Source organism: Chiloscyllium plagiosum, chromosome 6 (genome assembly GCF_004010195.1).
Source record: "Chiloscyllium plagiosum isolate BGI_BamShark_2017 chromosome 6, ASM401019v2, whole genome shotgun sequence".
Lineage (NCBI taxonomy): Eukaryota > Metazoa > Chordata > Chondrichthyes > Orectolobiformes > Hemiscylliidae > Chiloscyllium > Chiloscyllium plagiosum.
This window is the reverse complement of record NC_057715.1, coordinates 56,943,739-56,968,923: the sequence shown is the minus strand read 5'-3', so window position 1 is coordinate 56,968,923 and position 25,185 is coordinate 56,943,739. Positions and strand designations below refer to the sequence as shown.

At 39.8% G+C, this 25,185-nt stretch overlaps 1 protein-coding gene across 5 annotated transcripts in view; it reads right to left on the bottom strand.

Annotated features, from left to right (window-relative positions):
- sytl2a (synaptotagmin-like 2a) overlaps positions 1 to 25,185 on the bottom strand; it is a 123,584-nt gene that overhangs the window by 63,575 nt on the left and 34,824 nt on the right. For all 5 annotated transcript variants that reach the window (XM_043691609.1, XM_043691610.1, XM_043691611.1 and 2 more), the window contains 3 exons: positions 9,258 to 9,409; positions 6,649 to 6,781; positions 722 to 794 (listed from right to left, as the gene is read on the bottom strand). In XM_043691609.1, the coding sequence (XP_043547544.1) occupies positions 722 to 794; positions 6,649 to 6,781; positions 9,258 to 9,409 (358 nt within the window). The remainder of the gene's footprint in view (positions 1 to 721; positions 795 to 6,648; positions 6,782 to 9,257; positions 9,410 to 25,185) is intronic.

Here is a 25,185-nt window from a genome sequence, read left to right as displayed (position 1 = left end):
AATACATTTTGGAACCAACCAGTAAAAGGCTATTTTAGACATAATATGTAATGAGTAGAAAGTGAGGACTGCAGATACTGGAGTTCAGTGTCGAGTGTGTGGTGCTGGAAAAGCACAGCAGGTCAGGAAGCATCCAAGGATCACGAGAATCAATGTTTTGGGCATAAGCCCTTAATCAGGAATGAGGCTCGTGGGCCAGGGGGCTGAGAGATAAATGGGAGGAGAGGTGGGGCTGGGGGGGGGGGGGGGGGGGGGGGGGGGGAGGTTTGTCAAAGGTCGCTGAAAATGTATTGGGTAGATGAACGCGAGGGAGAAGATGATAGATCGGACAGGAAGATGAAGTGGATAGATAGGAAAGGTGATGGTGTCAAGTTGGAGGCTGGGGGCTGGGATAATGTGAAGGGACATGAAATGAGGAAACTGTTGAAATGAGAAGGAGTATTAATCTCTTAAAGCACTAAGTAACAGTAATTATAGCATGATGAATTCCACACAATGAAAAAAAGCTTGGGTCTGAAACTATTTCTTAAACTTAACAAATAATTCCTAGAATGTGAAGCTAAGTATTGGCTACTGTGGTCCATTATTCAGCTTTAATGCAGTGCTTACTTTTTCCACCCCAGGCTAAATACGGTTTTGTTCAAACAAACTCATGTTTCTTCTTTTAATAATAATAATAAATTTGAGGCTTCAGTGTCTGGACCATTACAGTGAAGCATACCTTTCCTGATGGAGTGCTTTGTCTCGGTGTTGGTTGCGGTTTAGGAGCGCTGTTATTTTTATGTAAAGTTGTACTGCAAAGAAAAATGTTTATTTATTATCAAAGAGCAGTCCATGAAGGCCCAAAATGAGTTGAGCAATCTAATTTAGTTTATCACACTTTTCAAAATTAGCTATTGCATTTTGAATAACTATTTCTTCCTCCCTATTCCCCTCTCCCCACACACCCCAACCAACTACACCCAAAGTTGATGATTTCTGATAATTTTATGGACACTTACTGCTCACCAATATTATGTCCAATAACCATCCTGCAGGTGTAAATATGGACAAATGACAAAATGATATTCAGTCATATGTAGCAGAATTGGATCCAGTTACCTCACCAAAAAAAAATCACTTTCTATCAGCACTGACATTACTGATCAAAAAGTGAGTTGTCATGCATAAAACCAAAAATGGGGAAAATCTCTGGCCAACTCCTGCAATGTACAATCCATTATACTTTAAAGTTCTTAAAAGAAAAAGCATGAAATTATGACTGGAATTATCCATTTTAGATAACTCTTCATTTGTATTTAGTCATACAAATCTTGTTTACTGGGAGTTCTGTTTGAATACTGAGTTATGAAATCATACCCATGACTAACAATAAGCTCACCTAACTTGTTTGGTGTCATGAGAAAAGCAAGCAAGCATTATTTAACCAAGTTAAATCAACATGAAAGTTGTGGATTATGGAAATCTGAATCAACAATAGACTGCTGGAAAAACAGCAGGTCTGGCACACCGATAAAGAGAATAGAGTTAACATTTTGAATCCGTTCTGATGCAGTGTCACTGGACTCTAAATATTAACTGTTTTTCTCTCTACAGGTACTGCTGGACCTGCTGTGATTCTCCAGCACTCTATTTTTGATTCATTATTTAACCAAGAGCTGTAGTTCAATCCATCTCAAAAAGTTCAAAGAATGTAATTTCTAAGATCTGTGCATCAACGTGTCTGCTACTAATTATGCGCCACAAATAAAATCAAACACTAAAAATACTGCAGATTAGTTATTGCTATAAAAATTTCATCCAAACAGGACACTGGAAATTACAATTTTAAACAACAGTATCATGTTTCAGATTTGTTCACTGGAGTCTTCACGGGTAAGTCAGAGTGTTCAGCCCAGAAACTGGCCCTTTGGTCCAACCAGTCCATGCTGACCATAATCCCACACTAGATCAGTCCCACCTGTCTGCACTTAACCCATATCCCTCAAACATTTCTTTTTCATTTACTTATCCAAATATCTTTTAAACGTTATAACTGTACCCGCATCCACCACTTCCTTTGGAAGTTCATTCCACATTCAAACCACTCTTAAAATAAACCTGCCCTCATGTCTTTTTTAAATCTTTCTCCTCTCGCCTGAAAAATATGCCCCCCTTAGTCTTGAAATCATCCAGCTGAGGGAAAAGACACCTGCCATTCACCTTATCTATACCCCTCATGATTTAAAAAATCTCAATAAGGTTATCCCTCAAATTCGTATACTCCAGTGAGAAAAGTTTCAGCCTATCCAGTATTCCCTTATAACTCAATAACTCAAAACATCAATATTTATTTCTGAGCTCTCTCGCCTCCATTTCTTTACCCACAGTTAAAAACTCTGCAAAGTATTCATTTAATATCACTTCCACCTCCTGAGGTTGAACAAAAAGATGACCTCATTCATCTTTAAGGGTTCCTACTTTTGCTCTAGTTGCTGTCTTGCTCTTTAATAAACTTGTACAATGTTTGTTGAGTATTAGGACCATATTCTTTTTGTTATATTTTAATGTCCACTATTGGGAAATACAGCACATAATTTCAAATTTCACAAATATTAAATATAGTGGGCAATAAAGAACAACAGTTACAGACTAAAGCAGGACTCAGACTGATAAAATGGGCAGAGAAATTGCATTTTCAATTTAATATAGGCAGAGTGAAGTGATTCAATTTGGTAGAAAGAATGAGAATGGGCAATATAAGCTAAAGGGTATAATTTTAAAGGAGGCACAGAAACAGATGGATGAAATTTATGGTGAGAGAAGAATATGTTGAGAGACAGTTAACATAAACTCAAAAATTACTTAGTTTTATGATTAAAATGTACAAATGCATCAGATGCAGAAGCAAGCTACATTAAATAAAATAACCGATTAGGGCAGTTTTATTATACCCAGTTCCAGGCCCCACATTTCTGAAGTGATGTTTCAGCCTTGAAGAGATACTGAAGAGATTTACTCGAATTCCCTACAGGTATGGAAGGTCTTGGTTATGTGGAAAGGTTAAAGAAGTTGAGGCTGTCCTTTTTGAGCAAAGAATATCAACGGCCAACTTAACTGAAGTGTTTAAAATCATTAAGGGTTTTGATACAGGAAATGAGAAACTGTTTTTTTTTGCTGTATCATATGGATCAATAACCAAAGGACAAAAGATTTAAAGTTATTGACAAAAAAAACAAAAGTTAAGGTGGCAAGATTTTTTCTTTTTAAAAGAAAAACATTTTGTTATGATCCAGAATAAGCTGTCTGAAAGGAAGTGTGATTAAAAGCTGATATCAAAGTGGAAAAAAGGGGCATTGAAGAAAAACTCCAAAACATTTATACAATGTTGGCACAAGCAGTCCTACATGCTGTACCGTGCTCTCATTTTCATTATCCCTTCCCCCATAGAGCCTTGAGGGAAATGGAACTTCACTCAGTCTGTTTAGATAGACTTTGACTATATCTTGCAAGTAGAAACAACAATGTGCTAATCTCTGCTCTCGTCTGCCAGCTCCTATTAAGTTAAACACTAACAAATTTGCCCTTTTTTATGTGTTCAGTATTTTTAAAAATTGCTATGTGTTGTGCACACTCAATACTCGACTTGTACGAAGCACTAACATATAGTTAAATATCAAGGAGCATGTTTTGATATGAACATACCCAACCTAGATCTACCAGGTTCTGTCTGACAATGGCTTCTATATAGACTTGGTAGTTAGTTGTTGATACATACCAGCTACCACCCCACCTAAACAAAAAAGCTGTGTTGATTATCTAAATCGCTAACATGAATACTAATTTAACTCATTGTAGCCTCCTTGAAATTAAGTTTTGAATTAAATGTTGCTTTACAATTCTGAAATCATTATTTATTTACAAGGTCTCTAATTTATACACCTAGACATAATCAGACAAAAGCGAGGACTGCAGATTGGAGTCGACAGTGTGGTGCTAGAAAAACACAGCGGGTCAGCCAGATTTCGAGGAGCAGGAGAGTCGTGTTTGAAGGGCTTTTGCCCGAAACGTTGACTCTCTTGCTCCTTGGATGCTGCCTGACCTGCTGTGTTTTTCCAGCACCACACGCTCAATCTAAACATAATCAGTTCAATGTGCTCCCAAAGTGCCACCTTATGCCATTTTTGTGCAAATAGTCAATTTCTACATTTTAATTATACTATAAAATAATTTCTCTGACAACGTCCTCCCAATGCTGGCTGATAATGCTCTGCACTATCTCAAAGTGGTCCAGTTTGACCTATAATTTGATTTTCACTCAATGTGGGAAAGTATTCTGTGGTCTGGATGATTTCCCCCCACACCCCCACCCCATTCTCCATGAGCAAGTTAGAGATGCATTAGAAACACTATGTGAAAGATACACTATGATATCAGGAACATTTGAATTTCTAGTCAATAGAAGGCAGTACTACAATGTCCCTACACAGTAATAATAAACCAACCAAACCTCAAAAAGGTATTACACCACCACAACTTTACTTTTGAACCCCTGTCTATTGTTCTCAACAAGTATCACAAAATAGTCCTTTCTCTCCCTACAACTAGTCTAGTTTTCCAAAATTCTGACTTAAGTTTATGTCTTACCGGTTAAAACATTATAATTACATTATGATTACATTACCGTGTGGAAACAGGCCCTTCGGCCCAACAAGTCCACACCAACCCGCCGAAGCGCAACCCACCCATACCCCTACATTTACCCCTTACCTAACACTACGGACAATTTAGCATGGCCAATTCACCTGACCTGCACATCTTTGGACTGTGGGAGGAAACCGGAGCACCCGGAGGAAACCCACGCAGACACGGGGAGAATGTGCAAACTCCACACAGTCAGTCGCCTGAGGCTGGAATTGAACCCGGGTCTCCGGTGCTGTGAGGCAGCAGTGCTAACGTGCCGCCCACTGTACTGCTACTAAAAGAAAGCACAGTACTGCAGATACCAGAAGTCTGAAAGAAGCACAGAATGCTGCAGAAGCTCAGCAGGATTAGCAGCATCTATGGAGAATGGTCACATTTCAAATCCAATTTAACACTTCTTAAATTCTGAAGGCAAGTCATATTGGACCGAAAACATTAACTCAATTTCACTCTCCACAGATGCTGCAAATCCTGCAAAGTTTCTCCAGCATTCTCTGTTTGTTCCTGCCTCTTCCACCCTTTCAGGTAATGAGTTTCAGATTTCCACACTCAGGGTGGAAAATAAATGTTCCTTTAACCTCACTCTAGACTCCTGCTCTGTACCTTAAAGGTTTTTCAAGATTACTGGTCCCTCTACTAAGGGGAAAAGCTTCTTCCCATCTACCCACCTCCTAATGTTGTACACTTCAATCAGGTACCCCCTCAATCTTCCCTGCTCTAAGAAAAAGAACTTCTGCCTATCTAGTCTCACTTCACAGCGGAGATTCTCCAGTTCTGTCAACATCCTACTGAATCTCCTCCAGATCCTTTCTAATGCAAATGCTTTCATATTACGATGTAACGTCCAGAAATGTATACACTATTAACTATTGTGGTCTAACAAATATTTTCGAAGAGTGTTAGGCTGGAAAAGTTACAGTCGGTCAGGCAGCATCCATGAATGATATTTCAGACATTAGGCCTTCATCATTCCTGGATGCTGCCTGACCAGCTGTGCTTTTCTAGCACCACACTCCAACTCTGATCTCCAGCATCAGCAGCCCTCATTTTCTCCTAAGAAATATTTACAAAGTTCAACCATAACCTGCTCTTATGTTCAGTGCCTCAACAAGTAAAGTAGTGTCCCATATGCTTCCTTAACCACTTCACCCACTCATCCCATCGCTTTCAAGGATCTGTGGACACGCACACAGAAATCAGTCTGATCCTTTGTACTTCCTAGGGTCCTACCATTTATTACATATTCTCTTGCATTGTGAATCTACCCAAACTACAATCTCTCTCATTTTTCATGATTAAATTCCTTTGCCATGTTTCAAATTATCTGACCAGCCCATCTATAATTATCTTATAATCTATACTTTCCTCCTCACATTTTACCGCACTACTAAATGAATCTATCCAGGAACATTTGCTCTTTTGCAGATACTCTGTGGTGGCATATCCTCTACCAATAAGATACAATCAAGGTAAAAGCAAAGAGGAGGAAGATTATTGGCAGCAAATTACCTCAAAGCACCTTTGCAAGTAACATAGGCAACTAGAGGTAGCAAACAAAGTACAAGGATTGTCATTTGCAAAAGGACCACAACTCTTCAACAGAAACTACTCCAATACACTCAAGATGGAATATCTCCATTATGGGATAAATAATCCTTTAACAAACTACTTGCCCTGAAATTATAATTCAAAATAATGCCTCCGCTGATTTGGAATATAAAACTTCAGGTCAGGTTTAATTTAGACTCACATCGATGATTACTCAAAAATTTCAAATGGACTTTATTTTCAAAAAAATTATGTTTGCCATCCACCTCGAAAATTCATGTCATACAGAAAAGCAAATAAAATAGAAATCTAGAAACTGAAATGTTAGCTACAATGCTTTGCTACACTAGAACGTGTCCACTGACTCCAGCAGAGGTAGTTTGCATCAAATTATAGAGAATACCTTGTAGAAAATACCTTGTGTGAGGATCTTCCAACTTTGGTTCTTCTAGAAAAACAGAAAGTTCAGGAGATACATAAACACTTTTTTCAATGTTATTCATGAAGCTCTTGGAATTCTCTTTTAATTCCTTGGACTGGAGCCGTTCATCTGTGAGTGAAAATTGGGATTTATTCAGTGAAATATAATGACAGCTTAGGTAAGTTATAAGTCAATTGAGGATAAATATATTAGCAAGAAATGAAGAGGGCATTTCACTTTAAAAAAAAATCAGCAATATCAGAGCTGCAGTATCATAGCAGGTCTTTACTGTGGTGGAGGGGGGGGAACTGAATGTATTTTTTAAAACTGTAGCATATTTTTTCCTACTTTCATGTTTTTTCCTCACACATACAGATGACTGCAGTGATACAGTACCCCTCCACTTAAAATTTTCAATTTGATTTCATCAGGAAGTCTCCCTTTATTTTTGCGGTTTTTACAAGAGTTCTCACTAATTCGAGCTTTGAAGCTTTGCTGATCTTGCTACCTGTGGCTTCTCCACCTATTGAGGTCCACAAAGAATGTGCCTGACATGTTGCATAGCTAGATGAATTATTTTAAATTTGGAAACATTTTCTGTTCATTTCCCTGGCTTAGGAACATATGAAACCTAGAAAATACAGCCCCTCAGGCCCTCGATAAGATCCATGGCTGATATGTGTTTTACATTCTACATTCCCATTTACTCACTTGGCCAACAAGAATCTATCTCCACCTTTAAAATGTTCAATTAACCCACCTCCATCGACTGAGGCAGAGAGTATCAAAATTTCAAACTCTCTGAACTCTGTTCTAATAGGTCAACTCCGATTCTTACAAGTGTCTCAGAGTTCTGAACTCACCATTTTCACATCCACCTTGACCAGACTGTCATGATCAAACAGATTTCAAACAAGTCACCTCTCCAATGGAAACAAGCCCAGTCTGTCCTCACAAGACAACCCACTCAAACCAGGTATCAATCCAGTAAACCTCCTCACAAACACATTCAACGTATTTATATCCTTCCTTTAACAAAATCAATGCAGCACAAAAGTTTTTAAAATGTCATCTCACAAATGCCCCTGTATAACTGAGGCATAACTTCCTTATATTTATGTTCAATTCATCTCCTGATAAAGGATATTATTCCTTTGGTGTTATTAATTACATGCTATACCTGTATAATGTTTTGTGTTTCATCCACTAGAACAACTAGATCCCTCTGCATCTTGAAATTTTGCAGTCATTCTCCGTTTAATTAATACTCTGCTTTTTTATTCTTCCTGTCATGAATGGACAACTTCACATTTAAGTTCCTCATCTTGTACCCAGTTTTCTCCCTTTCAAATTGAAAATCGAATTATATTATAGTCGTCGCCTTTACTCCAAGTGAAGCCGGTTACATTGTCAAGTCTAATATAAACTGCTCTCTGGTCTATTCCAGAACAGGCACCTCTAAGAAACTTTCTCAAAAGCATTTAAAGTTTAAGTAAATTAAAATCACCCATGATTAACTGCCATCCCTTTATCACAAACACCCAATATTTCTTCTTGTACACATTATCCTACATTTTAGTTAGTTCAGCAGCCTGTAGACTGCTCAGACTAGTGTTTTCTTTCCTCTAATAGCCCTCACTCCTGCCTAACTGATCAACATCCTAAATCATCTGAACCAAGGCCATCTCTAACCATTGTACCAATGCCATCCTTCATTAGCATTGCTACCTTTACCCAGCTTCCAATTCTTCTTGAGGGCGATATACTCAATATTCAAAACACAAACCTATTCATCATCAATTAGATCATATTTATTTATGTGTACTATTAACTTGGTTAACTTCTGAATGTACGTAGCATTCATAATGAAGTAAGAATCTTTAGTTTTGATTTTCATTATCTTTGTAAGATCTAGCTAGGACTCTTGGTTATTCTTAGATTTTCTTTTGGCTGTGCCTTCCTGCCATTCTCTGATCTTTATATTTTCCTGGACTCTACCCCTTGTTTTGGTAAATCCAGCTCAGCTTGAACCCATACTACTTGTTTAGTTTAAAGCTCTTTCTGCTACCCGAGTTATGCAACTCAAAAATATTAGACCCAGCATGGTTTAGGTGCAGAATGTTCTGACAGTAGCTCCCTCCCCATCCCCTCACACCCACACCCTACCTGGGGGTGTGGAATTGGAGGAAGAATGCTTTATATCAAACTAAATGCAGAGATTCTAATGATTGGAACTCTGAGGCTGCGAGGAGCAGCAAACAAAAATCAAAACTAAATACAAGTGCTAAGTCAGCCCAATGAATAACAGGTCCAGGCAACATTAGATTGCTCTGGAACATGTTTAGGCACACTACATTCTATATTTAAGCCTGTGGGTTCCCCAGAAGTTGCTGTATCACTGTGGCCCTCATTGGTAGTGAATTTCTCAGCATTCACCACTTTTGGGACTGTAATATCCAGACCTTTATGAATTTGATATAAAGGCTCAAAGTACACTTCTATGGGTCCAAGTGGACTTTTCCTAACCCATGCTCTGGTATACTCAGCTCGTCAGTTGCTGGGCAAGAAAGAGAGATCATTACATCAGTAAATCAAGCAAACCTACAGATAGTCATGGGTTTCTTTTTCCGCATGGATGCTTTGATTAACTCAGCTCCGTGTAATGTGTCTTTGTGCCTTTTGGCCTTGGCTTTGTAAAACCACTCGCCAGTCATATTCTTGCACTGAACTTCATTTTTAACTGATTCTTGCACATGTCTGAGGGGAGAAGAAATAAAAGTATTCATTATTTTGTTGACCATTAACTATGCACATTTGAGGGTATGAAATTCATTTTGTTTTCCCCCATATTTCCTTTATCTCTGGGGTCATGTCTGCTTAACAGAAAATGATAAGCAACAGTGAAGCTAAAATTTCTAACACTCAGGACTTTAAAAACACTGAATTATATGAAACAAGAAAATGAAATAGCACATAAGTGGAGAGAAATCATGATTTTTGACATCTGAAGTGCAATTCAATATCTTTACAAAGGTAATGCTGAGTATGCAAATACATATCAAAAACAAACAAGTTTAGACAAAGCAAACCAGTCCCTAAATGAATAAGCACATTTTAACACAGTGAGAATGAGGATCAAAATAATCTCCTTGACTGGAAAGGAAAAAAGATACTCATCTGGAAAAAGAACATGCAAAAATATGTTTAAAGCTAACCAGAGGTCCATTAAAAAACCCTAACAGTACATGAGCAGCCAGAGAAACAGTGACTCTAAATTAATACCAGCAATCTCAAACTTAAGTAAGCACAGTTTAAATATGCAATATGACTGATTACTTCTTCAAAATATTCATAAAGCGACAAATGCAATATGATTTTACTTGGAACAACTTTGGAAATGCAATGGTATTCATTTAAAGGAGACAAAAGTTTTGGAAAAAGGTTAAATAAATCAAAACAATTACTTCTACCTTTGATTGCCAAGAAACTTTGGAAGAGAATTCTGAGACATGAACCATTAGTCGACAGTGGCTGGCATTCCAAAACATACAACAGGAGTCTCCCAGTTTGGACAGACAACATGGTGTGTGGACTCCTAAATACCTTCTCTTAAGCTGCAGAGTGGTGGTAAGCAAAACTAGAGGTCTGTCTCTTACACTGAAGGTAATATGCATCATGTAGCAGTGGGGGTGCTCTCCTTGTCAGCTTGAATTGGTCACTTCGTCTCCATGGAGCTTTCCATCCTACATTGCTATATACAATCCCCTATGACTTGAATGGAATATAGGACTTTCAAATTAGAATTATGTTTATTGTCACATGTCCTCAAGTTACAAAGAACAGGAGTACAGTGAAAAGTGGAGATGGTCGTCAACACACAGTGTCATCTTAGGTACAAATCTTAGCTACAAATAGAGAAAATAAAGGAAAAACTATTTTACAGATATACATAATATAAATTAGGAAAATAAGAAGTAAAGCTAAAAAGATAGTCATTGCAGTCTTTCTCTAAAGGACTTCCTCGTTGTCTGACCAGGCTCCACTGGTTCCCAACCAGTCGCCATCCTTGCTCTGGTGTCCCCGGTGTCAGTCCATTGCAGCCTGCTCGCCACCATCCCTGTTCCAACGGCCACCCCCTGCTCTGCTCCAGGCCACTGGCAGAAGAGGAAAATGACAGAAAGGAGAGAACAAGAAAGGAACACAAAGTGGATGAGTTCCGGCTGGAGTGCTGTACTCTGCCACCATCTTGGATCTTTCTTGCAGAACGGAGATGATTGACACATTTGCAGCACTGCAGAAGAATTGTTTGGCCTCATGGCTGCTGTCCTCCTATACAACCTCTGACCAAGCAACTTTGGTCAGACAAGATTGTCTGTTCTTTTTGCTCGTGGGGAAAAAAAATTTCCCATCTTCCTCTTGCATCCTGGCAGAGAATTTATAAACCCAGCATTTTCTCCTGTGGCGTGTTCCCTGCACCATCCTGGTAAAAACAAGGACTGCAGATGCTGGAAACCAGAGTCTAGATTAGAGTGGTGCTGGAAAAGCACAGCAGGTCAGGCAGCATCCGAGGAGCAGGAAAATCGACGTTTCGGGTAAAAGCCCTTCATCAAGAATAGAGACAGGGTGCCTGCAGAGTGAAGAGATAAATGAGAGGGGGTGGGGGTGGGGAGATAGTAGCTATGCCCTGGGGTTGAAGTGTTCCGAGGCGGAAGATGAGGCGTTCTTCCTCCAGGCGTCGGGTGGTGAGGGAGCGGCGGTGGAGGAGGCACAGGACTTGCATGTCCTAGGCAGAGTGGGAGGGGGAGTTGAAATGTTGGGCCACGGGGCGGTGGGGTTAGTTGGTGGGTGAGAATGTCCCGGAGATGTTCCCTAAAGCGCTCTGCTAGGAGGCGTCCAGTCTCCCCGATGTAGAGGAGACCTCATCGGGAGCAACGGATACAACAAATGATATTGGTGGATGTGCAGGTGAAACTTTGATGGATGTGGAAGGCTCTTTTGGGGCCTCGGATAGAGGCGAGGGAGGAGGGGTGGGCACAGGTTTTGCAATTCCTGTGGTGGCAGGGGAGGGTGCCAAGAAGGGAAGGTGGGTTTTTTGGGGACGTGGACCTGACCAGGTAGTCACAGAGGGAATGGTCTTTGCGGAAAGCGAAAATGGGTGGGGAGGGAAATATATCAGATGACATTTCCGCCACCTCCAAACAGACCGCACCACTAGGGACATACTGCAGGCACCCTGCCTCTATTCCTGATTTTCCTATTCCTCAGATGCTGCCTGAGCTGCTGTGCTTTTCCAGCACCACTCTAATCTAGACCCTGCACCATCCTGACAGTTTACTTGACTTTGTAATGAAACCATAATCCTGGTGTTGGATTCAACACTCCTCCTTCTCTGAGATTCCTACAACATGCACTGATGAGCCTTCACATTGAAGGGCTCCACTCTAGAGCAGTGTCTTTCTGCTTTGCTGTTTGTAACATTTAAAGAAGGACTGAATATAGATTTGGTATCGGGTGATCAGCACTTTGTGACCCATCCCCATGGCTCTAGGCTAGTAATTGACTGGGCATCGCCTGAATGCAGGTAGTTGGTCACATTTCTCCTGTGCAGTAATGCCGACTGCTTCTGGGGCTGATGCAAGAATCAGCACCACATCCTCTAAATTCAGCTCAAAGCTTTTTTTTATTGCAGCAACATATTTTAAAAAGGTGTTATATATCAGATGATGCCAAATCCACAACATGTTATGCAAGTTTGTTTAGACAATGGATAATGTATCCAGCACCTTCGAGAACGAAGCAATTTTCAGATAGACTTCCTCATTTCAGATATTTTAAGCACTTCGAGAATACAATGTCATTTTATTGTCATGATTCACCCCATTTCCAATTAAACCCAAGACAAATTCCAAACAAAACAAAGCATTTGGAGAATGTAAACCTCTTCCACAGGGGTATTATAAAAAGTCAACATCAAATGTAGCTGGAAAAATCAGGCTTTGAAAGTATCTTAGAATCAAGAGCACATTTTGAAAAAAAAGCCACAGTTTGCAGCAGTAAAAGTGAATTTGTAATGTTTGACAAAAAAAATCATTTGCTGAACTAGGTCCAGCAATTGATACTTAGTTTTTATTGATCTCTGGCATTTATCAAGTTATAAAGCTGCAAATAATCATTCAAACAGTTGCAATTTTACTGAGCTTTGTAAAGGCCTTGCTCCTACACAATGGAATCTTACATTTTAACTGAATCTAACATACTCAATGCCAAGACATTATTACATTAGGATGTAATGAGTAGTTATTGAAAACATTCTTTATAATGATTGTAGCTAACTTTACTTTAGATTGCTTCCAATTAACCCAGCATATTTTCCTCGAATATATTACATTAAGTCAATGTAAAGCAAGTTGCATTGGAAGAGGTAAACCACAAATCACTTTATACACTTGAAGGTGGGAAAACATGTAAACTTTATTTGACTCTACCACAACTAAGATTATTTCAATGCTTTTAAAATAATGCATTTTTGAAATAATGCCTCATACTCAGTTGGAAATCTATTGTCCTTACCTGGTCCAACCTACATGTAACTCCAGACTCACAGCAATGTGGTTGACTCTTAACCACCCTCTGAAATAGCCTTAGCAAGCCAATCCAATCAAGGGACAGTTAGCCCAACATTTTGGGTTGGCAAACTGTAAGAAGTGATGCGCCAAAGGGAACAGTGTGGAGGCCTCAACTGTTCATAATTTATATATATTAGGCAATATTAGGCCAGCTATACCCACACCCCATGAAGGATTAATAAATTATGTATTCTAAATGATTTTAAGGCATTACATTAACACATGTTGTTGTAATTTGAAACACTTAACTCCAATGAGGACTATGCAAGTCTAAGGTCTAATCCTATTTTTAAAAGTAACTTTGTGAAGATGTTCAATAACTCTTCTGTCAATGATGCAGCGAGATATGTTTCAGATTTCTCAAAAGGACCAGTGATATTTCTAGTGGTTGAACAGTGAGAAAGCAAACATGCTAATTGAAGTAGTCATGATGATTAAATAACATTCTTCCAATCAGAAACCTGAAAAACCACAGTAATTTCCACTGCCCTGACAAAGGTGAGACATTAAACCCAAGCCCTGTGTGTCAGTTAGTTCTATATCAAACAACAGAAAATCGATCCCCAGTCTCCTGCCTAGAATTTTTTCTTCAAATTTGTAAACACCGTACTTTTCTATATTTTTCATTGCAGACTGAAATGGAAAAAGGACTATTTTAAAAGCCAGAGATTGTCAAACGGATTGCTGCCTTTTTTTAAAAAAGCAAGTCACGAACACTTATTCTAAGTACTGTTTGAAATACTGCTTGTTCAGGCAGTGGGGGAAGGTTACTGTGGATGAGTTGGCACCAGACATTGACTCAAAGTGAGATACAGCCGAAAACAACTACCTGATTGGTTTGTAGAGTTTTGACTGATGGCAATGAAGAGGAGAGAGATTCGGTCCTAGGTAGTAGAACAGCTTGTGAACATGAACGATACTGTCAGAGACTTTCAGACCTCCAAGAAGAGAGAGATAGCATTGCTCTCTCAATTTGATTTAAAAAAACTAAAGCTTGAAGAAAACCAATTTAATTTTCCTCACCAGTTCCTGCAAGCTATAGCTTTTAAGCAGCAGCTAAGAGAGTTTACAATTTATGAACAAATCACTCCGTGTATCTCCATGAAACTTGGAGAAGAGACATCAACAAATAGCAAATCCTGATAAGCAAAATGATCATTTCAGCTAAATCTGCAGCTAGGGACACTGAGGATGGAAGGTTTCACAAGAGAGTTAGAATTCTAAACAATAGAATTATATGTCAACGTTCATAGTTCACCGACAGCTAAAATCTAATTATTTATAATACATTCATCAGCTGCAAGCATAAGATAGAGGAAAACATCACTGAATCACAATACAATACCATCCATGCTCTCAAAACCAATCACAACATTGTCGTCAAACCAGCAGGTAAAGGAGGAGCCATTGTCATTCAGAATAGAACAGATTACTGCAAGGAAGTGTACCGACAACTGAACAACCAGGAATACTGCAGGCAACTACCAGGCGATCTGACCAAAGAGCAGACCCGTGAACTAAACACACTGATCAGGGCTTTGGATCAGACTTTGAGTTCCCTATGTGCCCTCATCCCACGTTCTTCTCGCAGATGCGACTTCTACTGCCTTCCGAAGATATCCAAAGCCAACACACCAGGATGTCCCATCGTATCAGGCAATGGGACCCTGTGTGAGAACTTTTCTGGCTATGTCGAAGGCATCTTGAAATCCATTCGTACAGGAGAGCCCAGCTTCGGTCGTGACACTACAGATTTCTTACTGAAACTCAGCAGTCTCAGACCAGTCGAATCGGGAACATTCCTCATCACAATGGATGTTTCAGCACTCTACGCCAGCAATCCTCCATGATGATGGCCTCGCAGCAAAAGCCTTAGTACTCAACACCAACAAATGTCAATCTCTGAACACCGTCCTACAACTCACCTGTTTTATCCTCAACCACAACATTTTCACCTTTGACAATCAGTTCTTCATCCAGACACACAACATTCATGGGGACCAAATTTACACTCCAATATTTTTCACGCACAGGTTCGAACAAGACTTCTTCCCTATGCAGGACCTCAAACCAACACTATGCACCAAGTATACGGATAACATTTTCTTCATCTGAATCCATGGCGAGAAGTCACTGAAACAACTACGCAGTGATATTAACGAGTTTAGCCCACCATCAAACTCACCATGGACTACTCTTTAATATCTGTCTCATTGTTGGACACATTAATCTCCATCAAGGATGGGCACCTCAGCACCTCACTCTACCACAAACCCTGGAATAATCGCACAATGTTACACTTCTTCAGCTTCCACCTGAAACATATTAAAACAGCCATCCCCAATGGACAAGCTCTATGCATACAAAGAATAAGGTAAATGAGCTTGTGGCACAGATCAAAATTGGAAGGTATGACGGATACCACAGTGTTGTGGCTTCAGAGGAATCAGGATTGGGAGCTGAATATTCAAGAATATATATCCTATCGAATAGTCAGGTAAGTGGGAGAGGGGGTGAGGCTGCCCTATTGGTACAAAATGAAATTAAATCAATAGTAAGAAACAAAGTAGGGTCAGATGGTGTAAAATCTGGATGGGTAGAATTGAGAAACTGCAAAAGATTAAAAAAAAAACATAATAGGACTTATGTACAGGACTTCAAACAGTAGTCAGGAATTGGGTCGCAAGATACACCAAGAGATAGAAAAGATGCGTCAGACAGGCAAAGTTACAGTGATCTTGAGGGGTTTCAATGTGCAGGTGGACTGGGAAAATCAGGTTGGTAGTGGGGTGCAAGAAAAGGAATTTGTGGAATGTCTACAAGATGGCTTTTTGGAGCAGCTTGTGGTGGAGCCCACTAGAGAACAGGCAATACTGGATTTAATGTGCAATGGGGCAGACTTGGTAAGGCAGCTTAAAGTGAAGGAACCCTTCGGAGACCGTATGTATAATGATTGAATTTACTTTGCAATTTGAAAGGGAGAAGATCGAATCAGAGGTAATGGTATTACTGTTGAATAAAGGCAACTACACAGGCATCAGGGAGGAGCTGGGTAGAATTGATTGGAAGAGGAGCCTCACAGGAAAGACAGTGGAACAGCAACGTCAAGAGTCTCCGAGAGGAATTCAAGAGACACAGCAGAGATTCATCCCAAGGAAAAAGCAGCATGGTACATGGAGGATGAGGCAACCATGGCTGACTAGGGAAGTCAGGGATAGCATAAAAGCAGAAGGGTAGTAAGAAGCCAGAGGATTGGGAAGCTTACAAAGACCAATACAGGGCAACAAAAAAAAAAGAAATAAGAGGGAGAAGATTAGATAGGAGGTTAAGCTAGCTAGTAATATCAAGGAAGACTGTAGGAGTTTCTTTAGATATATCAAGAGCAAAAGCGAGGCAAAGGTGGACATTGGGCCACTGGAAAATGACATAGGAGAGATAGCAGTGGAGAACAAGGAAGTGGCTGAGGAACTGAATATTACTTTGTGTCAGTCGTCTCAGTGGAAGACATAAGTAATATCCCAAAAATTCAACAGAGTGAGGGGGCAGAGATAAGTATGGTGGCCATCACCAAGGAGAAGGTACTGGAAAAATTGAATGGCCTGAAGATGGATAAATCATCTGGACCAGATGGACTACACTCCATAGTTCTAAGGGAGATAGCTGAAGAGATAGTAGAGGCGTTAGTGGTGATCTTTCACGAATTACTAGTCAGGGATGTAACCAGATGACTGAAAAATCACTAACGTGACATCCCTGTTTAAAAAGGAAGCAAGGCAAAAGATGGAAAATTACAGACTGATTAGTCCATCCTTGGTCATTGGTAAGATCCTAGAATCCATTGTGAGGGATGAGATTTCTGAATACTTGGAAGTGTTTGGTTAAATAGGGCAAAGTCAGCATGGTTTCATAAAGGTGGTGTCATATTTGACAAACCTGCAAGAATTCTTTGAGGAAGTAATGAGCATGTTCGACCAAGGAGAGCCAATGGATGTTATCTAGCTGGACTTCAAGGCGGCCTTTGACAAGTTGCCACACAGGAGGCTGAGTAAGATAAGGGCCCATGGTGAGAGGGGGAAGATGCTGGCATGGATAGAAGCCTGGTTGTCTGGCAAAAAGCAGAGTGTGGAGATAAAAGAGTCTCTCAGGATGGTAGCCAGTGACAAGTGGTTTTCAGCTAGGCTCATTGTTGGGACCACAACTTTTCATTTAGATCATTAATGTATAAGGTGAAGAAACTAAAGGGCATTCTGGCTATGTTTGCAGACAATACAAGGATAGGTAGAGGGGCAGGTAGCATTGAGAAGACAGGGAAGCTGCAGAAGGACTTGTATAGGTTAGGAAAGTAGGCAAAGAAGTGGCAGATGGAGTAAAACATGGGAAAGTGTGAGGTCATGTGCTTTGATAGAAGTTTTCTAAATGACGAGAAAATTCAGAAGTCTGAAGTGCGAAGACACTTGGGAGTTCTCGTCCAGGATTCTCTCAAGGTAAACTTGCAGGTTGAGTCGGTAGTTAGGAAGGCAAATGCAATCTTGGCATTTATTTCTGAGAGGACTTGAATATAAAAGCAGGGATGTACATCTGAGGCTCTAGAAGGCTCTGGTCAGACCACATTTGGAGTATTGTGTGCAGTTTTGGCCCCCATATCTCAGGAAGGAAATACTGACCCTGGACTGGGTTCAGAGTAAGTTCACAAGAATGGTCCCAGAAAAGAAAAGAAAAACATATGAGGAACGTTTGAGGTCTCTGGGTCTAAACTCGAAGTTTAGAAAAATGAGGGGGGGGGGATCTAATTGAAACTTATAGAATATTGAATGGCCTGGTCAAAGTGGATGAAGGGAAGATGTTTCCATTGTTAAGAGAGACTAGAACCCGAGGGCACAGCCTTAGAGTAAAGAAAAGACCTTTGAGAACAGAAATAAGGAGGGACTTCTTCAGCCAGAGAGAGTGGTGGATCTATGAAATTCATTACTACAGGGGGCTGTGGAGGCCAGGTCATTGAGTATATTTAAGACCAAGATCAATAGGTTCGAGTGTCAAGGGGATCAAGGGTTAGGGAAGAAAGTGGGAGAATGGGGTTGAGAAACATATCAGCCATGATTAAATGGGAGAACAGACCCAATGGGCCAAATGGCATAATTTCTGCACCTATGTCTTATGGTCTTATAATTATGTCCTGGGTCCCTAGGTAGGGATAAAGTCATTAAGAGGATGCAGAAAGTGTTTCTAGTTCAAAACTAGAGGACACAAATAGAATCACTAACAAGTTCAATGAAGACTGTTGGAGAAAGACTCAAAGGCAAACATGTAAGAGTATTTGAAAGCACAGTTTAGTGCATTTAAAAAGGGAAGATGGGGCATTTTTGAAGAATTAAATAGAAGGATATGTTCATAGAGCAGGCTGAAATAAGGCACCAACAGGATTCTGTGAAGCATAAATACTGGGGTAGACCTATTTCCCAATTTCTGTAACCATCCATAGCTGTATCTTGCCATTGATCATTAAGTGCTCAATTTTGGAGTTTTGTTTTAATATCATAACTACAAGCATAAGATACACTTTAAAACAAGGTTCAGAACACAGTACCACTTTGGCAGACAGATCTCATTAACATCCTATAAAATCTCACATGTAATGTCTTTCCTTCTTTCTTAATTCAAGATAAAATGAAGCAACTGACCGCCTACCAGTTGTGCTCACTGATAAGCCAATGTGACCTGGTTACCATGGAAAATGGGGGAACCAAATCAAGTCCTATTTAAACCCATGGGCCTGCTTTCACAGAAAGGGAGAGCCATGAGGCCCAACACAGAAGTTGATTTGTTCCCTGGTTGAAGGGATAAGACCAATGGGAGAGAAGGATACTAAAAGATTCACCTGGTGTGGCGAGGAGAAGGAGTTACTGGATGGGGTCACATTGCCAGAAGTTGGTTTGGGAATTCTCAGGATATAGATCAATGGTTTTGGTGGACACTGGACATTATGATTCGGCAGAACAGGCAAAAGACAGCCTGATGGCTGTTGGGGGCAATTTCGTATGGTTCCTGTAAAGACAATTCAGTGAAAAGTACAGTGTATATACACACAAACATAACACGGGGCTTTTGGTGTTAGGAAGAAGGATCTCTATTGTAATTGAGAGTCACACAAGTAACTTAATTGGTGTTGATTAACTTATTTGTAACAGTAAAGTCTTGTCATGCAATCAATTCTTGAATGGGACATAAATCTAAGTCATTATGAACAGGGACTAAAAAGGGACAAAAAAAGAGAAACTCAGCAATTAGTGGCATTCAACTAATTATTCTGATGCTCATTGCCTTGACATAGAAAAGATATTCCAGCGTACCCAGTGTGAATGTTTCAGGAAAGGCAGAAGTAAATTAGAATGTCTCAACATTATCGGAAAGTGAAATCCAAGAAGTAGGTGTAGCACAGAATATACATACATTTATATTACATCACAACCCAGTAAAGAGAAACTGCATACATTACCAGTAACACTGCCACAAAAAAATATTTTTTGAAATTCAATTTGACAGAATCATGAGGTGGTCACAGATTAGTAATTATGATGCCAGAGCTTTTATCAAACGCAGCAATATAACAAACAAGATCAAACTTAAAAACCATGCAACAATTGCTACTCTGTTTCACTGCCTTTCAATCATTTTTAATTAAATGAAAGTAGAGTTAAATTACACAAATAAAAAAGTTAAGACTTCTTGCATCATTGCTGAAACACGTCATATGATAGTTAGAGATTGTGGTACGGTTTTCCAAAGAATGCAATGAACAAACTCAAATTTACATGGTAACTCATCCTGAATAAACTCAAAGCATGTTTCAAAAGTAATTTGTAAATCAGACTTTTCAAGAGGAGGGAACCCTATGGCTTGCTTTGTTTCTGGTAGTTAGAATTTATTTTCAGCATGTTTCTGTTCAAAAATATTTTATGTCTCTAAGCTGCTACAAGTGTTAAGTAAATTAAGTCAGCTTCCCCATTTCTTATAGAATTCTAAGACTCAATGCATTATGAACTGAATTCTGAAAGTTTAGTAACTCAATGTGACACTATTTGGAGATGCTGGTGTTGGACTGGGGTGTACAAAGTTAAAAAACACACAACACCAGGTTATAGTCCAACAGGTTTAATTGGAAGCACACTAGCTTTTGGAGCGCTGCTCCTTCATCAGGTGCTCCGAAAGCTAGTGTGCTTCCAATTAAACCTGTTGGACTATAACCTGGTGTTGTGTGATTTTTAAATGTGACACTAAGTCGTTCACCCATTCCCTTCAAAGACAGACTATAACAATTCATAAGAGACTAATTCCAACTGCTTGACTTGTCTAAATTCCTTTGAAGTTTCCTATTGCTTCCCTTTTCTCCAACATATACATGTAAAATGAGGAATTCAATTTGGAAAGTCAGGAACATATTGATAGATTCAGGAGGGTAGTCAAATTAATGAAGTGAACAAATTAAATTTAATGTAGAAAAATTTGAAATGATACTTTTCTTTCTGGAATGCATGAAGTACCAACAAAACGATGCAATTCCATAAGGGAGTGCAGAGCTGGGCAAGTTCTTTACAAATGTTCGAAGTTCACAAGGGTATCTATAGCACAGATCAAATCATGAACTTTATAAATAGAGGTCAGGACCAAATTTCCATCTCACAATGGAAATTCAAATCAGACTTTGAAAGGCTTGACTATTTGTGTGATATTGATGTGCATTGGATTTTGGAAGCCCTGTTTAAAAAACTTGTCTCATTGGAGTGTTCACCACCATTTGGGGGAAGCTGGAGGAGGAGGAGTAAAGAACATCCTAAAAATGCAAATGTAAAATATTTCAAGATCCTCAAATATCACTAAATGCTAAACTGTAATGTGTTTTTAAATGCATGATTTATCGTGGGTATCTGTCCTGTAAACGCAAGTGGAACATTACCCTGACCATCATTGTGTAACTGTTGTCATATTATTGGTTTCTCCAACTGAGATGATACCATGGCTTTAGAAGGTGTATTTTGTCCTGATTTATGTTTTAAATGAAGAGAGATTAAGACAGAGATACTGAGTAAACTGTTCCAAGCCAATAAACCGCTTGAGTATCCTTGGGGTATTTAACAAAGGTTGCAACAATAGAAGCAGCATGAATGGATAGAGTCAGGCTCCCACAGGACCAGGGTTTTCGTTTAGCTTTCAGTAGTTGCAGTTTTGAATCTGTTATACATTTCTCCCTTCCACAGTAAATGGCTTGAAATTCTCTCTCTCTGCTAGAATTTTGTCGATGCTTCCTTGTGGACTGGAGAAAGTATGAGAGACAATCTGTTTTACTGAATTTGCCTTTGTTAAGGGTGTGTTTATTGGATGTCATTACAATGGAACATTTGCTGTTTAATAGTTAATTTATTGTCTGTTACATTTTCCAATAGATTTACATGAATTCTTTCTTTTTTGTATTTTAAGTGTAGGGTAGGAATAAAGTGTTTTGCCTAAAGTCAAATAGTGTAACCAATTGAATTACATCTGGAACACAGCACTTCGCACTCGCCTTTAAATAAGAAAATGCTAGGATCTCGGCTATCTCCTGGATAAGGAGAAAGTGAAGACTGCAGATGCTGGAGATCAAAGTCAGAGTAGGTGCGTGGTGCTGGTAAAGCGCCGATTAGGCAGGAGAATTGGCATGTCGAGCAGAAGCTCCTCATCAGGATATATTTGAAAGGGGCTTGGGTCTGGTCCATAAAAAAATTATGGGCTTTTATAAGGATCAAACTCTCCCTAATTCCAAGTTGGCTTTCGAATTATTGAGCTCAAAGACAGTGAGTGGTGACTGCTGGAGTTTGTATTCCCCCCTAGGTGCTGCATTCAGTAGTAATGGCTCTTTAAGGCACTAGGTTTTCTGGGTGTTGAATAACTCACTGGGAGTTCTCAAAACATGAGCAAGGCAAGGGCTTGGTTAGTAAGAAAGTTCCAGATCTCGAAAGAATAAGGTTTAGTCACGTGTACTTAGAGGAGTATGTTCGATCTTAAAATTGAGAGATACAGGAGCAAGTCAGTCTTTGATAGTGAGGGGTTTGGTCTGGTCCGTGACATGGAAAAAATACTATTATAATATGTTTAAAAACAAAAAGCTTTTTAGTGTCCTGTGTTGTTTTTGTATTGCAATTTAAGTTGATTGATAAAGTTGTCTCTTTAAGAAAAGCCCCAATGGTTTTGAAAGCTGTTGAAACTGTCTACACCTGCTCCCTTTCATTGATTGACCACGGCTTTGCTTTGAAATGAAACACTATTCTTTCAGTTTTGGGCAATATAGCTAAAAACCTGTTATGACAATTATAAACTATTTTGTATGCTTTAGGTCAGTGGGTGGCTTACAGATCCAAAAACTATCAAAATTCTAAGTATAGAGCTTTATAACAAGGTTAGCAATTGGACCTTAGAATAAGAGTTCCATGATTGGACAAGATTAACAGTCCCAATCAGGGAGCCCTGGTGGATAGATATAAATAGGAGTATCAGAGATTCTATTCATTCAGAGCTGATTCGGAGGAAGCCAGACCGGTGTTGGGTACTATGCAGGGGTAAATAAAGGGTGACTTGGCGAAGGGATACATTGAGTTATTTCAATGGTGATGAGAGTGGGATTAATGATGTAACCATGCAAAAGCTGGACTTCAGACATGCACTACAATTGGCTTTGTCATGAGAAAACATGGCAAGTTGATCATGAGTTGCAGGAATTGTTGTTGGAAGTGGACACCCTCACCAAGCTGACTGAGCTTGAGAACACCATTGAGTGAAGGCAATTGCATAGGCTCACTCAGTACATTTTCTGAACAAAGGCACTCTAGGTCAGCCACAGCAAAATCCCAAAAGGAAGCCAAGCCTAGGCCAAATGGCTAACATTTTCTTCAGGATGCAAGCTGGCAAGCCATTGCAGTTGCTGCCAGAACGGGGACTGGAGACAGTGAATGTGGGGGGGGTGGGGGGTGGAGGTGGTGGATGTTGGTTGAGATAGATTCATCTTGACTAAATCTACATTTTGTGTTCAGTAAAAAATGGCTGCCTGAGTGAAGTCCTAATTAGTACTCGGAGGCTTTTCAGGATTGTCAAGGGACTATCAAAGGAGCCAAGGCCACCTTGCATGTTGACCAGGAAGAAATTCCACAATTCTGCCCAGTACCATTATCCTACATGCAGAAGTGGAGGCAGAAATCAGGACGCTGGAAAGCAAAGGAATCATCAAACTAGTACAGTTTGTGGAATGGGCAGTATTGGTCAAATCAATTGCAAAAACAATTGCCTTGTCTTTCATAAAACTGGCCATGAGCCATGCTTACCTGTAATTGAGACTAGTTGAGAATTCCCATAAGTATTACAATTAATACCCATAAATACCAATATATGAGACTGCCATTTGAGGTATCATCAGCCTACGCCATTTTTCAGCAGACAATGTAAAATGTTCTCCAAAGTCCACCCCAATAAGCCATTTATCTGGATGATGCGCTTATAACAGGATGACCAATAAAGAGTACATTAGGTACTTGGACATTGTACTTAGACATTTCTCCAAGGTGGGCGCACATCGTAGGAGAGGAAATATGTATTCGAGACACCCCAAGTGACCTAAGGCTACAGAGTCAACCAGACTGGGTTACACCTGTTGGAAGATTAAACTGAAGGTGATCAAAGATGCCCAGCTCCCCCATTTATACTGGGCTTAGGTCCTTCCTTTGGATTGATGAATTATTACAGAAAGTTCATTTGTACCTTGCACTCCATTCTGGCACACTTACATCTGCTATTGAAAAAGGGGAAGCCTGGGACTGTAGCCTTTGGAAGTGAAGAAGTGGCTATCACCATCGAAGATATTGATACACTGATCTCAAGCAGCATGTGGTGCTGACATTTGAAGCCTCCCCATACGGTATCTGGCAATGTTGACTCTCAGATGGCCCAATGGAGAGAAACTCCCAATAGCATATGCTTCCCATACTTTGGCTAATGCAGAGTGCAAATATCCCGGAGATAGAGAAGGAAGGTTTAGCAGTCATCTTTGGTGTGAGAAAGTTCCACCAATAACTTTACAGACATAAATCTGCAATAGTAACCAACCATAAATCCTGCTAGGTCTACTCAAAAAAGAAAAGGACAAGGCCATGCTACCCCATAGCTTCAGGTCGAAATCCACAGTGGACTCTCACTAATTGTGTGACTTATTACAATTTGGAACACTGTCCAGGAGGCCAAGTAGTAAGTGCAGTTGCCTTTAGCTGCCTCCCGCTGCATACTCCATTGGATCCGGAAATAGATAGGATTCCCAAGAGTACTGCAGGAGTATCTCCCAGATCTAGACAATTCTCTCACTAATTGTGTGACTTATTACAATTTGGAACACTGTCCAGGAGGCCAAGTAGTAAGTGCAGTTGCCTTTAGCTGCCTCCCGCTGCATACTCCATTGGATCCGGAAATAGATAGGATTCCCAAGAGTACTGCAGGAGTATCTCCCAGATCTAGACAATTGATGGATCTGAACAAAGAATTAGGATTAGTAGATGTATGGAGATGTCTTCATCCACAGGGCAGAGATTTTTCTTTCTACTCCAATCCACATAAATGTCATACCAGAATTGATATGTTTTTTGCCCCCTCAATTTCTTAAAATTCCATATCACCCTGTAAAATAGGTAATATAGCAATTTCTGACCACCCTGCTGTATATATGGAAACTAAGGCGAAGAACAGTGGGACATCCCCTCGGCATTGGCGTATGGACCCCTTCCTAATGAAAGATAGTAAATTTGTAAAGTACTTCTCTCAAGAATTTAAAACTTTTTTAGAAATTAATTCAGGTACAGCTAGCAACCCGTCAATGATGTGGGAGACCATCAAAGCTGA